The sequence below is a fragment of the Exophiala dermatitidis genome (assembly GCF_000230625.1).
Source record: "Exophiala dermatitidis NIH/UT8656 unplaced genomic scaffold supercont1.5, whole genome shotgun sequence".
Lineage (NCBI taxonomy): Eukaryota > Fungi > Ascomycota > Eurotiomycetes > Chaetothyriales > Herpotrichiellaceae > Exophiala > Exophiala dermatitidis.
In genome coordinates this window covers 3,014,072-3,028,601 of record NW_008751650.1, presented here as the reverse complement: position 1 = coordinate 3,028,601, position 14,530 = coordinate 3,014,072, and the positions used below count along the sequence as shown (strand labels likewise).

Here is a 14,530-nt window from a genome sequence, read left to right as displayed (position 1 = left end):
TTGAATGAAAAGGATCAAGGTTCGAGTTGCAGTGAAGAAGTGACAGGTCTCGAATTTGCCCGTGTTCGCGAGCGCGGTATGCCGGTGCTCGGATCCCACCAGAGATTCGGATGTGCAGTACCAACTGTGCCAGCAATTAATATGCTGCAATAGTCTGCATTGACCATTGGCCCCCAAGCTGCGTGGTGTTGATTAGTAGCTGGTGGCTTTCTTCTCCGGGCCCTAGAATGGGAGCTTTGGTCCATTATTTGCGAGGAAGGGGCGCAAGCCTCCGTTGAGACCCTGCATTTTGGCTTCCCACAACCAATGCTAATTATTAGTGCACCACTGCAGTGCCTTCACACGGGCATCTGGCGGTACAACGCTTATGCGGGGGAGTGCCACCAGGGGGAAGCCACCAGGTGGAATGCAGCGCCCTCATCACTTTTGGGCGTGTGCACTGCGTGATATCAACTGGCCGCGTTGATTGAGCCAGCAGTAACTGCTGACATACTACTAGTTCAACATTCTATACCTTGTGCTCCAGACAGCTGGAAGCTGAGTGTCGTCCAAAGATCAGCAAGGCGGGCCCATCTGCAATCTGGGGTTGCAGATCGAGGGCTAAGGATCAGGCTGGGGCGATTTGCGGCGATCAATAACCCACCTTTATTTGACTACTGTTGTACGCTTGTTGCCTGGATGCAACAGTCTCGACAAGCGGCGATGCCCAAGACTCCCAGGCACCCACCTAGTACCTGGAGACCTCCTCGCCTGTCACTTCTTTGCAGCTGTTGAAAGACTCCTCTTCCACGTTGGTGGCAGTGGTGGTACAACAAGAGATAGTAGTCCCTTAGCCTCGTAGCCACCACTGGCTGACCTTCGCAAAAAAGGCTAGGCTTTCACCATGAGGCCCTTCATACGTCTGTATGATGATTCCGACCGCGACGCAATGGTCCACGTTGTTTGTTTCTAGACCTATGTCTACGGGGGCCTGGCTCTCTGACATTGGTGTCGTTCTAGTTTCGCGAAACGGCATCGCCAGATCTGCGAGACGCAGCTGATCCCGCGGTCCTCGATTATGCCTCATATATCTGGTGTCGACCATATTTGATGTTGCGGCCGGACACTTGCCTCGTCCTTGACGACGGCACGGGTCATGCAGTTGGCTACCTGCTGGGCGTGCCAGACACATACTCGTTTGTGCAGGCGTACAAAGCAATCTACATACCGAACCTCTGGTCTCAGGGATTCGAGCAGCCTGGTCATGAAGATTCCACAGAGTGGACGGAAAACTTGCCGAATGCTTTAAGGAAGATTATGTTTAGTCCGGATATGCTACTCCATCAAGAATACCCTGAAATGCTCCAGCAGCGGCCGGCTCATCTTCATATTGACATTCTACCTGGATATCAAAAACAAGGGTATGGCCGGCAATTGATTGAGCGCTTCTGCGAAACAGCAGGCGAAAAGGGCGCCCGTGGTGTGCATCTGGGGATGGTGGCTTCGAATGACGGTGCCGGCCAGTTTTACCGCCGGATGGGATTTAAAAGGTTCCCTCGTGTGCTGGACGGTAGCGCCAGTGGTGAACAGGGCCGGGACCAGTCGACTATATGGCTCGTAAAAGACCTGTGAGAGCACCATAGAACGGGAAACAACCCAGATTTGTATCAAAACTTGTCTCAAAACCAGTAGAACTCCAAAGGATATCATTCGCATTCGTTTCAACCAACAAATGGCTGTCGCTGGCTCTGTAATAATTTAAACATATACAAATGGTCACAGTTCTTTTCTGTATTCGTGTACTTTGGTCATTTCCAGTCGTGTCATGGAACAGTTGGGCTGACGGCTTGTTGGATATAGCGGCAACTGCAGAAGCTCTGTCGCATGACTTCGTTCCTCAGAGCAACAACCTCATCATGCAAGGCATGGACGAGAGATGTCTGGAAGTGCATCCTCCGTTCCTCTTTCCGGTAGCGTTCTTGCAGATTTTCTACAAAAGCCTTCTGTCGGTTGCGGCACTTTGTGGCGGCTTTCCGGTTGAGCTCTAGCTCACGAGCATGCTTCTCATCACGGGGCTGGATCCGTGTTGTGCTGGCTCTTCTGGGCCTTGTAGGGCTGTTCCGCGGTCGATATGAGTCGGCTCCGCCTAAATCATTCGTGGCAAGTGACAGGCGTCGCAAGGTCTCCCGTCGGTCGGCGGGCAGGTAGCTGGAGGATGGGTCGTCTATCGACTCCTGTGGGCCAACTGGTGACAATAAACTCCCCGGCGAAGACGAGGATGATGGCGGCGAGTGCGCGTGTAGTTCATGAGGCCGCACTGTTCGGTGAGGAAATTCGTCCGCAGGTGTTGGTGAGGTGGTGGTAGCGTGGCTGGAGTCTTCTGGCTGTGAGAATATATCCTGCTCATCGTCAAAGAGTGTAGGCTGGAGATGGTGGGTCGGCGACATGTCGAATTGCCACGCACTGGAGACGCGAGAGTGTTGTGTTGCCACCGGGCTGTCTGAGGCCATGAAGATACAGACGTCGGCCGTGAGGGCTAGCTCATATCCCACCCTTTCTCGTTACGATGTTTAGGGTTCAGCTCAGCGTACTTAGCATCACAATCTGGCTTGCCTCTTCAAGTTGTCAATATCGCTCACGGTACTCACTGTTCAGTTCAAAGTGTGTTCGGTTCCGCCTTGATAATAAATCTGGAGGCGATGCGGAGAGTATCATGACGATGCGTCAGCGGCTCCGGTCGTTTCAGCCGTGCCAATCCCCTCCAGCGGGCGGCAGCTGGTGGCAACATTTTCCTCACGTACAATTTATTAATGCGGGTGGTGTTAGACGTTGGGGTGTTTTCTCCGGGCATGGCGTGGCTCCGGTAAATCCGACGTGGGTACTGTGGGAGAGGCGATACACGATGACAGGGGATGTGCATGCGGGGGTTGGCTGGAGTTAATATGAGGGACGGATTCTTGCGTTCCACTGCCAGTGGAACTGTTACTGTAGGTGTTGCATCCGAAGTCTGTGAGGGAGCACGGCCATCACAGAGAAGACATCGCGGCGAGTCTACGCTAGTATGCGGTAGTAGTACTAGCAGGCGAGCTGAGTTGTTTTCCGGCGTCGTCCACAGGTCAGTGCCATCTTCCGCTCACACTCTGGACTTGCCGCTGCCATTGCACCTCGCAGACTTGCCCAAGGGGCCAAGATCAGCAAGTCAGATCTCGCAGAAGCGGCGGAGTTTGTATTTCCACCGGCGAGCGACTGGCCGGACGTTGAACAAAAAAGTGATCGCGGGCTACACTACGAGAGCTAGTCCTGAAGCGGGCTCAACTGTTTCCACTGAACGGCAGGTCCGAGTCAACCGCGGAAGTTCGTTCTCTGAGAAACACTTTGCCGTGCCGGGGGCCTTGCGATATCTTTGTTCCAACCAGGCTGATGGCATCCTGCTACAAAGCCATGTATCGAGGTACTAGTGGGACGGACAGTTGGCGGCCTAATCTCGCCCCTGTTGGATAGTCGGCATTCTCCGTCCTCGACCAGACGGCTCGACAGACGGCTGCTCGATTGCCAGAGCTATCCCAAATGTTGCTCGCAATCGACAGCCTACCAGGCTCGCACGCCGACCTCTTTGTCTCGGCCCACTCACTATTCACCATAATGGCAAGGCGGAAACTGACTTCAACCACCTTCCCGCCACCATTATCTCTCCACGACTCCCGCAACTGGCGCAATGCAATGCGGTAGATGGACACAATGGGCAAGTGTAGGTCGAATGCTAACAAGTCCGTGCAAATGGCACCAACTCAGATAGCCAATTCGCAATACTCCAGCGTCTAAAACATCCCCTCTCATGACATCACATATCACTCGATGCACAGCATCAAAAGCACCCTAACTGTGAAAGCTTTACAATGTCCGGGTCCAGATTGTTGCGTTCGCCACGAGGTACCATGGACGCTTGCCGATCCCTTGGACCGGCATGTGCTTGTATATTTGGACAACCACCACTTGACTCACGCTTCATTACGTTACTGTTCATCTCTGAGGCAATATTCGCCAGACTTCACAACCATCGACTTACTTCTGTCGGAGAACTTGAGTGAAAAGCCTGGACCCTGATTCAAGATAACTGGCTTATTTCAGCAAGATTCAAAAAGCAAGGCACGACAAATTGTGGACCTCCAGAATATCACTGTGCGGGGAACAGCATATCAAAAAAGTCAATGTCAACGACCAAGAATGCCGGAATGGCCGGCGACGGAACAAGCCGAAGAACATCTCGCGCGTGCGATCGATGCAGAGTCAAGAAAGCAAAGGTAAGCAGAGAACAAGCTAAATGAACGATATCTGTTCTTTCCCTGACCGAGTACAGTGTGACGGCAATCTCACATGTAAGACATGTCACCAGAGTAAGAGTGATTGCAAGTACACAGCGAGAAGGGGCAGGGAAGCCAGGAACTAGTATGTCCACTGTTTCCAAACGTCCACAGAGGTGGCAATGCGCTAACTCGTCTGTCTAGTTACTGGCGAATGCAAAGTGTGACAGAGGAGGCTCTGCAGCGGCTCTACTGGGCTTCACGGAGGAGAACGGGCTTCCCAGGCACCGTATGCGATGAATCGAAAGGCTATGTTACGACAGACGAAATCCTCCGTGGCCTGGGCCTGGTGGTTCCCGACTTGGATGAGCCTCTGTCGTCCCAGGCAGCCAGGAAGCCAGCGCAGCCTCTACCCGAGACAATGCGGGTGCCCAAGTCAAGGGATGTCCAACCCATCTCACCCCCAGCCGAGCCGGTCACTCCGCAGCAAGGGGATCGAAAGTCGGCGGCGCAGGGCCAAAGGTCCAGTTTTAGCACCATCTCTTCCGGTGAAGACCCTACCACCCCAGAGGAGCTGGACATGTGTGAGCAGTTCTCCTATGTGTGTTCTCAAATCGACGGCCTGCTGCAAAGTCCTTGGTCGAGAAAACATTTAGACCCTCAACAAACAGTCCCTGGTCGGCACGACCGGGGCTTCAACTTTTACCCAGACGTCGATGTCCTTTTGGATACTACTACCCCGGCACCCCCGATCTCCATTAAAACCTTCCAAGATATGCGAGCCACCATGAGCGATTGCTATTTACCGCCTTGGACAGGAACTTTGACAAACCGCTCGTGATGCGGTCACCACTACTGCAAGGTTTTAGGTCCATGACACAAGCTGTTCAAATGCTGAATGATACGCGGCTGGCGCTGGTGGAATTCCGAAGTGAATTTGTATTTTGGCGGCTTCCGCTGTACACTTTTTACTCAAAAGTAGAATGTACAAAATGCATATAAATTGCGGATCTCCTTTCTCTGTCGAAAGTCGGACATTTTAAGCACAGTCGCTCCACGATCACGACATGTAGACGGTAAACGCAGCAATGAGGATCGGTCTACTGCCATGACGCTGGAACCGCAACCCCATTTCCGGCGTGACGCTGGCATCATGATGGCACTGCAATACTGCACTGGCAGACATGGAGAAAGGAATTCCGGCAGCCTACGAGATCCACTCGGAACTGATTGATTACCAGTCGGTTGGCACTGGCAGGCATCAACTCACTGCCGTCGGCAAATACTAGTACAGTACTAGTACTGCTGGGGTCTTACTCCTGCTACTTCTGTAGTAGTAGTAGTAGTGGATGTCTTTTGAGAAGCCCTATAGTATTATATTTTCATCTCCTCAAGAACAATATATTTTGGGAGTCTGAGGCGAGGCTGGCGCGATTCAGAGGTGCTATGGGGGTCGATTTGATTCCAGTGCATCGGACTAGTAGCACAATAACAATGGTGTGGGATTCTATATTAACGGCCTACTAGTAGTATGCAGTATAATTGCGTGGTGGCATAGAATAGGACGTCCAACCAACCAACCCTTCAGGTTCCCGTCTTCAGAGATCCCAATGCTAGGGTATGCCTCACTTTTTGCCCTCCTCCAAGGACATGACATGCCGCAGTGCCTTCTCGACCTCTGGGGCTCGCATATCGCCACGACGGGGATGCCTCATCATCTGACCCATGAGGAACTGCAGCTTTCCCATCTTGCCCTTTTCGACGATATCTTTGACATGCTGGGGGAATTTGTTGACGACCTCGCTTGCAATGGCGCGGTATTCATCCTGAGACATTTCGGAAAATGCAAGGTCCTCCTGCCTGATGATCTGTGACACGGGCCGCTTGTCGCCGTTGAAGACGAGCTTTAAGATCTGTTTCGCCGATGCGCCGGTGATTTGTTTCTCGCGCAGTCGATGGATGATTTCGGCCATAACGTCGAACGGGACGGCCTTGCTGGACCACTGCCTTTCGTGGGTCGAGAAGAGCGACCCGAGCTCATGCAAGACCCAGTTCGCCGCCATGGACCCGAGTTCGACTTGCGGCGTCCCTTGAACGTCTATCCAGGCCAGCTCTGCGACGACTTCCTGGAAGTAGGTCAGGCGGTCGCCGTCGTCGAGTGTCACTAGCGTTTTGGCGTCAACGTCCGAAAGACCATAGTCGTCGACTAACATTCTCACAAGATCCGTGGGCAACGGCGGCAGAGTGTTGCGGATATAGCGGATCAGATCGGCCCCGATGTACAGTGGTGGGATATCTGCGTCTGGCATGTATCTGTAGTCGATTTCGCCTTCTTTGCCGCGCAGCCGGCGTGTCTCGGTGGGTTTGGTCATGGACCATCCGCGGGTTTCTCCCTCGACAACTCCGCCGCTTTCCAGGATTTTGATTTGTCGATCTCGCTCGGCCTTGATCGCATCCTCAATGCCCTTGAACGTGCTGAGGTTCTTGATCTCCGTGCGCTGCCCTAATCCGGTCACCCCGGCGTAGGACAATCCCCCAGCATTGGATGCGCCTCGACGGCGCACCGAGACATTGACGTCGGCGCGGAGCCCCCCTTGTTCCATCCCCGTGGTGACGGCATCGACGGCATACAGCATCGACTGTACTTTGCGGACGTACGCTGCGGCTTCTCGCGGAGAGTGTATGTCCGGAAGGGAGATTATCTCAATCAAAGCTTGCCCGCAGCGGTTGAAATCGATCAGTGTTGTCGTGCCGTCTTCTTCCTGGCTTCTGGCCGTGTCCTGCTCCAGTTGGACTTGTTTGATGTTGACCTCGACTTGCCGGCCTGGCTCGAGCCCGTCCTCTTCTGTGAGGAGCACGTGGCCGCGGACAGCGAAAGGATTGTAGTATTGTGTGATCTGGTACCCGGCAGGCTGATCATGGTAGAAATAATGTTTGCGATCAAACGTGCTCCTTGTCTGTACTGTGCATTGCAAGGCGACCGCTGCGCGAAGAGCAGGCAAGATGACCGCCGGCTGGAAAACGGGCAGACTGCCAGGCAAGGCTATATCGAATGCAGATATGCTGCTGTTGGGCACTGTGGTCGGATAGGTGTCGGCGGCTAGAGACGAGTCAGTGGGACATGCCTGAAAAGGGACAACTGTAGATATATACATGAAAAGAGCTTTCGTGCTGCATTGAGCTGAGCGTGGATTTCAATGCCGACCGTTAGCTCCCAAACTGGGAGAATGTCGGGGCTTTCATGTGGGAGAGTCACTGAAGCCTTTCGCGCGGCCTTTGCAGCATCTTTCAACTCCTTGCGGAGTGGAGCATTGTCGTCCTTCCATAGCAGGTTGCTATAGTGGAATTGTCTTGCCCACGGCCTGAACAATCGTTGCGACTGTAGAATCGAGCCATCACGGCGACTCCACGTTGCGCCGCGCCAACGCGAACAGTGATGGAGAGTCCGACTCATCCATCTTTGCTGCATAGGCCGTTGGGATCCCCAGCATCGGCGGGACGGCCAGAGGAATCGTTATGGAGAGTTGTGTGAGATTAAAGGTCGCGGAGACTCGTGCATACAACTTGAACCATTCGGACCTCGCGAATGTCGGCTATGAAAGTTCGTCTGCAGTTGGTTTACTCCGCCGGGCAAGCAGCCGGGATTAACTATAATCCGGAAATCTCAGATCCAACATCAACAGCCAAACATGTCTGATCAAAGCCCATATCAAGTTCACGAAGATCGTTCTTCTTGACTTACCGACATACACGAATCCAGGACTTTACTGTACACGCCAGCAAGTGGCTCTTTCCAGAGCTAGCACTGCCAGGTACTTCTTTTTGTTGGGTCTATTGTTACACCTTGACATATCTCTCGAATCTGTTCGTGTTTTGCTAGACAAGTGTATTGGCTCTGGCATGAACTGACTGCTATCCGGTGGCTCTTTTATCTCCCTGCAACGTCAACAGAGCTCTCGGTTGAAGAACGAGATAGGCTCTATGTCACCGTCACCGCATTCCCAAGTCTTTCCAGTTATTGTCAGGCCGTCAGTCTGCTGAGTCGTTGGGCGGCTGGCATAGCTGGCGGAGATGGCAGTACCCGCAATCATCGGGGTGGTCCTGGGTGCGGGTGCTCTCTATTACACGCGATCATTCATCTTCGCAAACAAGAAGGCTCAGGATGATCAAAGACCGTCAGAAAGCGACGTCGCCATGTTACACGAGCATTCGACCATGCAATCGTACAGGACAGAACATGCCGAATACCCTGCAATCAGGACATTTTACCATCCACATGCCCATGCTCAAAAGCTCCAGGCCATTGCAGACTTACCTTTGCTGGTATTCATACATGGACTGGGTGGCTCCCTGCCTCAATTTGCACCTATCTTGAACAGCCTGGTGAACGTTGCTCCGTGTTTTGGCATAGAATTGCCTGGCCATGGCATGTCAGAGTTTGCACCCAAGGACTTCGAGGCCTACACCTTCGACGCCTTCACCGCGCTTTGGCGGACAGCTATCGAGCAAGTATGTCGTGAGCACGGACATCAGAAAGTGGTATTCGTTGCACACAGCATGGGCTGTTCGATAGCTGCAAAGCTCTCCATAGACGAATCCCTCCCTTTTACCGTGGAAGCGATGATCGTGATCTGCCCAAAGGCTACACCGCCATCACCATCGGAGGTGACTTCGGCTCGACGATTCTTATCGCTCCCTGATGCGGTGCTTGATATTTTCCGGATGTTGGATAGGAGAGGAGGAGTCAAGTCAAGAAGCGTGGAGAGAATGGCCGGCAAAGCGGCTGGAGTAGACCTCCGACGTCTGCAACTATCATTCAACAAAGGCTACAAAACACCAGTCTGGAAGCGGTCAGCTCTAGGATGTCTACCGCGATACGATGCCTCAGGGACCCCACACGGAGGTCTACCAGGAAAAGAAGTATGGGAGAAGATCCAGGTGCCTCTGTTCTTAATTGCAGGAGAATCAGACACGGTGACCAAGCCGGGAGAAGTGACCAAGATCATCTCCTTCCTCCAGCGGCCCGCGGAGCCGATCGAGGATGCAACGTCGCAAAGCAAAACAGTGCCGGTAGCCGAATCAGCCAGCGACTCTTCATCGGACCTTTCATCGTCAGAATCAGAATTACCAGAACTTGCTTCGAACGGCGAACCACTACAGATAGACCAAGACGATGTCAATGAAACCACTTCCTCTTCATTACCCATATCCAACACCAGAGTGACAAGCCCCGACAGTGGTAATGCGGACCAAAGCCCATCTACTACTCCTCAACCTCCTGCAACGGAAACAACCTCATCACCCACAAAAGAAGAACCAAAAGCAAGCGACGCCCAATACGGAACCCAACCCTCAACAAGCGAAATATCCAGCCACAACTCGACCGTTGTGAAAACAGCCATCCTCCCCGCTCCAGCAGCCCATGCCCTCATGTACGACCACTCAACATACCGGACCGTCGCAGGTCTAATCGAAGACTTTCTAGCACGCTACGTATCACCCCAACTATCTTTGGGCTGGCAACTCCAACAACTCACAACCTCCGGAAAATGGGACGTGAAGAATCTCGAGAAATGGAAAAAAGTAATGCCGGTCTCAGGCCCCATCGGCCCCGACGGCTTGTTCCGGGCCCTAAAGACACTCCGCGAGCAGGACGAAGAACACACACCCTCCGTATTCGTCCGCAAGTGGCGCGACAAGATCTTCGCCGTCATCGACATTTCCCACGACAGTCCTGTCTACGACACCAAAGCCCTCGAGCGCGGCGGCATCGAGTACCATAAATTCCCGACCGTGAGCAAAATCCCCCCCACGCTTGTGGAAGTTGCAGAGTTTATTGCTCTTGTCGATCGCCTTCGGGCAGAAATGGATAATAAAAACACGAAAAAGGCTATCGGTGTTCATTGCCACTATGGATATAATCGGACGGGATTCTTTATTGCTTGTTACCTCATTGAAAGAATGGGGTATCGGCCGCAAGATGCGCTGGATGAATTTGCCAGGGCTAAACCGCCGGGGATTAGGCATGATCATTTCATTGATACTTTATTTATGCGGTATCATGTGGGGTTGAAGAAGGCGCCGACTATAAAGAATGCCTCTTAGTCTTAGTCTTAGAGCTGTTTGTAAGCAATATTGTGGTAGCGCTACTACTGTACCGCCTTGCTTGGATGGTTTTTACGATGATGCGACCTGGATTAGAATCTGCTTTTGTTCCGTTCCCCTTTCAAGGTCTCTAGTACCTCGAATTGCTCTTCAGCCTGGCATGGCGTGCTCTAACTGAGAAGCTCGATGGTATCGGAGAAAAACAAAGCCTATGTGACCATCAAGTGGGGGCGGAGAGAACTCGATGGGTGACTAGAGTACATTGTGATTTGTCCCTGAAAGACCACCTTGGGCGCCAGTACCTTATATTAGTACTCTGTGCCCAGCAATTAGGTGCCTGTAGTCACTGATGTCCCGTATCATACACACATGTCGTCCCTTCGATTGCCAACGTCGTCAATCCTGCAAGCTGTTGATAGAGTCAGCGTCGAGTAATTGATGATTTAATCCTAGTGCTGCTTCGGATCTGGACAAAGACATCTTCGATCTCTTCCAAAGGGGACTACTCATACACCATCACTGTGATTCAGTTGACCATAGCAGTGCTCAGCTGCTAATTTACACCACTTTCACCAGGCTGGCCGCAAACGGCGTGACTATTGTTGGTCTTGATGCCCTGGCCAGCTCACATAGGTGGAGAACAACTGGCAACCCATGAATGATCCATTATGGGGCGCCGGTCAAACGTGGCATCTCTCATAGTAATTTCAAGTCCACAAAAGCCTTGAGGACGGCCGAGTCGACTCGACTCAACCACTCTTGCTCAAACGCTGCAGGGCCGCCGGCCTGGTCCATAACGTGGCGCAGAGTGGAGGCGATAAACACCCGGATGTTGATCGTGTAGATCGGATCTTGGTTGCTGATAGCTCGCTTGCGGCCGTCTTCGGGGGTCGCGTCCGGCCACTCAGGGACATCGCCTAGCTTGTTATGCCAGAGGTAGTCGCCCTCGCTTTCGTCGGCGGCCTCCTCGCGCAGCTCAACGGCCATGTCCGTCCAGATCGTAAGCAGGGACTGGAGGTGTTCAAACATCAGTTGCGGGAAAGGTGGAGTTGTCGCGGTCAGCAAGTTGGTCAAGGCCAGGACTTGCAGTTTCTTGCGCAGAACGTCGCCTATGCTGTCGATCTGATACATCCATTCGATGAGTAGCCAGTGGATTGCAGGGACCGTCGTGGATTCCGTTGATTTGGTGGTGGCGGTGGGAGTGACCGTGGATGTGACGTTGGTAGCCGTGACCGCTTGGACCAGTTTATCTGGAGACAAAAGTGCAATGCGGGACAAGAGAGTGAACAGGCTGGTTTCACCGGGTCCGATGATATCAGGAGGTCGGACGTTCGGTCGGGGGTGTTGATGGTATTCGTAGGCTTCCTTCAGTAGTTCGAGAAGGGCTGGAAGATAGCCGGTACTGAGCATCGACTCGAGAACGTGGGTCAGAGCTTGCTGCGGATCCAATGCAGAGTACGACTCTATCGATATGGTGGCGATAAGATTCTCAACCACGTGAGGTCCAAGAGACGCGTCTCGTACGCGATTAGAAGAGAGCATTGACAGTAGTGATTTCAAGGAGGTGAGCAATGGGCCCAGGAAGGTTGGTGCGAGCACAGTCGCGGGTGACAAGATGGTGTAGGATTCGACAATTTCAAGCGTCTGTCTCAGCAGGTCGCTACCCATTTCAAGCAATGGAAGCAACGACTGTGACAACGCGAGCAGCTCGGGTGACGCCTGTTGTGTCGGTGTTTGTTGCAAGATCGCCATCCACAGGTCGAGCGCTTCTTCTAGCAGATACACAATGGCCTCTGATTCTGGTTGCACCGAGTCGTGGATGATTGGGAGGATGGCGTTATGATAAGAAAGACTTTTCTGCCCTAGGCTGGTCACAATGGCAGTGATCATGGTCAGGATGGCTTGCTTCATGAGGTGTTCTTCCCCAGATTCTGCCCATAACGGTGGCAGCATAGCCATGATTCCTGCTGCGTATGGCTCGATGTGGCCCTCGAGCTTGGTCACGACAATCCGGACCGTCTCCAAGAGCGCCATTTTAGTCTCGGATAATTCTGTCTCAGCGATGAGTGACATTAAACTTTGCAGTAACGGGGTGGCATATGGTTGGAAATCGGAAAAGTTGAACTCGAATGGTTCAAGGACAAGCCGCAGCTGGCGGCCAGCAGTAACCCTGACAACATGGTCATTAAGTGGCTCATTGACAGAGAGGAGGTGCGTGAAAATTTGGTAGACAGCTACCCGGTCGAGTGTTTCCGGTTTGATCGGCACCCACTGGCCGAGGAGGATCGCGGTACGGCGTCGGAGGATGTTGTAGTTTGGATGGTTCATCTGCACCTCAGGCACCAACGTTGTCCTTAAAAATGTGTTGAAGTCAAGCACATCCTCGAGACAGGCTGCTGCAATACCGATGGCTGAGTACAAGCTGTCCTTGAGCAGGACATTGGTGTTGGACGTATTCGCATATTGGTGAAATACCTCGAGTAATCGCGGGACAAGCAACTCCTTGAAGTTGATGACTAGGTCAAGGAAAAGCTTCTCGGAACAAGACCGGATCGAAAACTCCCACGCATCTGCAATTTCCTCTTCTCGTCTCTCCCACTCGTCGGGCTCTTGCTCCCAGTCCCTAAGATCACTAGGCCGCAGTACAAAATATTGCGTCACCAAGATCTCCATGAGTCTGACCACGAAATCTTCTGTCAGAATGGTGTTCTTCACATAATCCACAGCGGCTTTGCGATCCTCCTTGTCCTGCGGAGTTTGATATTTGAACGTCTGCACGGGATTAAATACCATTTTCAGACATGCTCGAAATAGTAGTAGCGCTTTTAAGGAGAGTTTCTCATTCGGTGATTCTTCATTAGCATCGCCGCTGCGATACACATTCCAGTCAAAGGTAGCACTCAACGCCGTTTTCGCGTCGTTCTGGCTGATGATGTTCCACGAATGATTGAGAATATCCATGCAGCCCAGTAGAACAAACGAAGCTGGATGGTTGCGAGCCATGTCAAGATATAATTTTGCCAGCTGGAGGAGATGTTTCCGCAGCATAATCTGCACTTCGCCAGGATGACTCTGCTGGTAGGCAGTCCAGAAGGTTTGCTGGTGTGTCTGCAAAAGGTTCCAGAACTCTGCGACATCTTGGTCACGGTGGGGGTTCTCAAACCCTACCACCAGAAGACGCCTCAAGGTCTTGAGGGCGGAATGACTGTTACGAGCACTGGTAAGATCTGGCTGCGCCGAGTCAAGTTGTGCTCTGGTGACCAGGCTCACGTAGAGAGTGCCGAGTTCCTGGAGGAGTTCATTGGCCACCTGCTGCAGACTTTTCTTTGTTCGCTGTAGACGGCCTGAAGCAAGTTCTTTAATGACCTGTAAAATGATGGTCAAGACGTTAGAGGTGTACAGGCCGGAAGCTTGGTCTTGCTTAGCAGCTCGGATATGCTCGGTCACGATTGTGATGACATTAGGCCAATCCTGTGGGAAATCGCAGCGGACGATTTTGGCCAGCATCAAAGCGTTCTGCAATGCAAGAACGGGAACTGGCTCGCGGACACCAAATTCAATTGCTTTTGTACGGATCTGTTCCTTTTCACATTTGTCAATCGCATTGAAGGACGTCTTCCGCCAGTGCTTGTCGATGCCATTCTTGAGCTGAATGATGGCTTGGAAGCGGACATCGTTGTTGAGTGACAGATCGCCGTAGACATCTTGAAGAAGTGAATAATAGCCCGGTACCTTCTCCCAGTTGCCGATCTGCTGAGTAGCGACCTTCAAAGCCTGGGCATCCGAGTGAGAAGCATTTGTGAGTGTTGCGACGATCAGCTCTCTGGTTAGCGGGTTCCGTTCACCCTCTGCCTCAATGGTAAAAGACGGCATCTTCCCGGCACAACGTGCTATGATTTATATTCCTGCATGATCTTGAGGAGCAGAAGAGGAGTAAGAACATGCAAAAGGTGAGCCTGAGGGTGTTAAAGTGGTTGATAGTTTTACATCAATGAGGCTCTTTGAGACTGATGGTGAAACAAATATAATGGCCAATTGTCATTGGTGGCAGTAACGCCTGCCAAAAGCCATTAGCAGCCTAGCGTTGTTTTAAGCGTGTTAGAGCCTCTGGGAGATACCGACCTATACTAACTTCGTCTGACAGC

The 14,530-nt window shown here is 52.4% G+C and overlaps 6 protein-coding genes across 7 annotated transcripts; 3 read left to right on the top strand and 3 right to left on the bottom strand.

Annotated features, from left to right (window-relative positions):
* The first annotated feature begins 441 nt into the window (after positions 1–441).
* On the top strand, positions 442–1,757 carry HMPREF1120_06646. 2 transcript variants are annotated; one of them, XM_009160855.1, is made up of 2 exons: positions 442–903; positions 1,000–1,757. In XM_009160855.1, the coding sequence occupies exon 2, from the start codon at positions 1,090–1,092 to the stop codon at positions 1,609–1,611; it is 522 nt and encodes a 173-aa protein (XP_009159103.1). In that variant the 5' UTR covers positions 442–903; positions 1,000–1,089; the 3' UTR covers positions 1,612–1,757. The 2 variants fall into 2 exon arrangements, with proteins under 2 accessions (XP_009159103.1, XP_009159102.1); XM_009160854.1 differs by having other exon boundaries at positions 442–1,757.
* A 45-nt stretch (positions 1,758–1,802) lies between these two features.
* Positions 1,803–2,426, bottom strand: HMPREF1120_06645 (uncharacterized protein; the record flags this gene model as incomplete). Its single annotated transcript, XM_009160853.1, has 1 exon — positions 1,803–2,426. One exon carries the CDS (start codon positions 2,424–2,426, stop codon positions 1,803–1,805), a length of 624 nt encoding a protein of 207 aa, XP_009159101.1.
* A 380-nt stretch (positions 2,427–2,806) lies between these two features.
* HMPREF1120_06644 (uncharacterized protein) lies at positions 2,807–5,295 on the top strand. The gene is made up of 3 exons (XM_009160852.1): positions 2,807–4,280; positions 4,337–4,425; positions 4,485–5,295. Exons 1-3 carry the CDS (start codon positions 4,188–4,190, stop codon positions 5,119–5,121), a joined length of 819 nt encoding a protein of 272 aa, XP_009159100.1. The 5' UTR covers positions 2,807–4,187; the 3' UTR covers positions 5,122–5,295.
* A 610-nt stretch (positions 5,296–5,905) lies between these two features.
* Positions 5,906–7,749, bottom strand: HMPREF1120_06643 (aspartyl-tRNA(Asn)/glutamyl-tRNA (Gln) amidotransferase subunit B; the record flags this gene model as incomplete). The annotated part of the gene is made up of 2 exons (XM_009160851.1): positions 5,906–7,380; positions 7,434–7,749. 2 exons carry the CDS (start codon positions 7,747–7,749, stop codon positions 5,906–5,908), a joined length of 1,791 nt encoding a protein of 596 aa, XP_009159099.1.
* Positions 7,750–7,970: 221 nt separating this feature from the next.
* On the top strand, positions 7,971–11,786 carry HMPREF1120_06642 (uncharacterized protein). The gene has a single exon (XM_009160850.1). The coding sequence runs from the start codon at positions 8,352–8,354 to the stop codon at positions 10,383–10,385; it is 2,034 nt and encodes a 677-aa protein (XP_009159098.1). The 5' UTR covers positions 7,971–8,351; the 3' UTR covers positions 10,386–11,786.
* On the bottom strand, positions 11,082–14,258 carry HMPREF1120_06641 (uncharacterized protein; the record flags this gene model as incomplete). Its single annotated transcript, XM_009160849.1, has 1 exon — positions 11,082–14,258. The coding sequence occupies one exon, from the start codon at positions 14,256–14,258 to the stop codon at positions 11,082–11,084; it is 3,177 nt and encodes a 1,058-aa protein (XP_009159097.1).
* Positions 14,259–14,530: the final 272 nt, after the last annotated feature.

Bases quoted from the DNA above. Each gene is read 5' to 3' on its own strand.
- HMPREF1120_06644 (XM_009160852.1), top strand. From the start codon at position 4,188: ATGTCAACGACCAAGAATGCCGGAATGGCCGGCGACGGAACAAGCCGA. The intron at 4,281-4,336 runs GTAAGCAGAGAA...GACCGAGTACAG, and splicing joins GCAGAGTCAAGAAAGCAAAG to TGTGACGGCAATCTCACATG. The intron at 4,426-4,484 runs GTATGTCCACTG...TCGTCTGTCTAG, and splicing joins GGCAGGGAAGCCAGGAACTA to TTACTGGCGAATGCAAAGTG.
- HMPREF1120_06646 (XM_009160855.1), top strand. From the start codon at position 1,090: ATGTTGCGGCCGGACACTTGCCTCGTCCTTGACGACGGCACGGGTCAT.
- HMPREF1120_06642 (XM_009160850.1), top strand. From the start codon at position 8,352: ATGGCAGTACCCGCAATCATCGGGGTGGTCCTGGGTGCGGGTGCTCTC.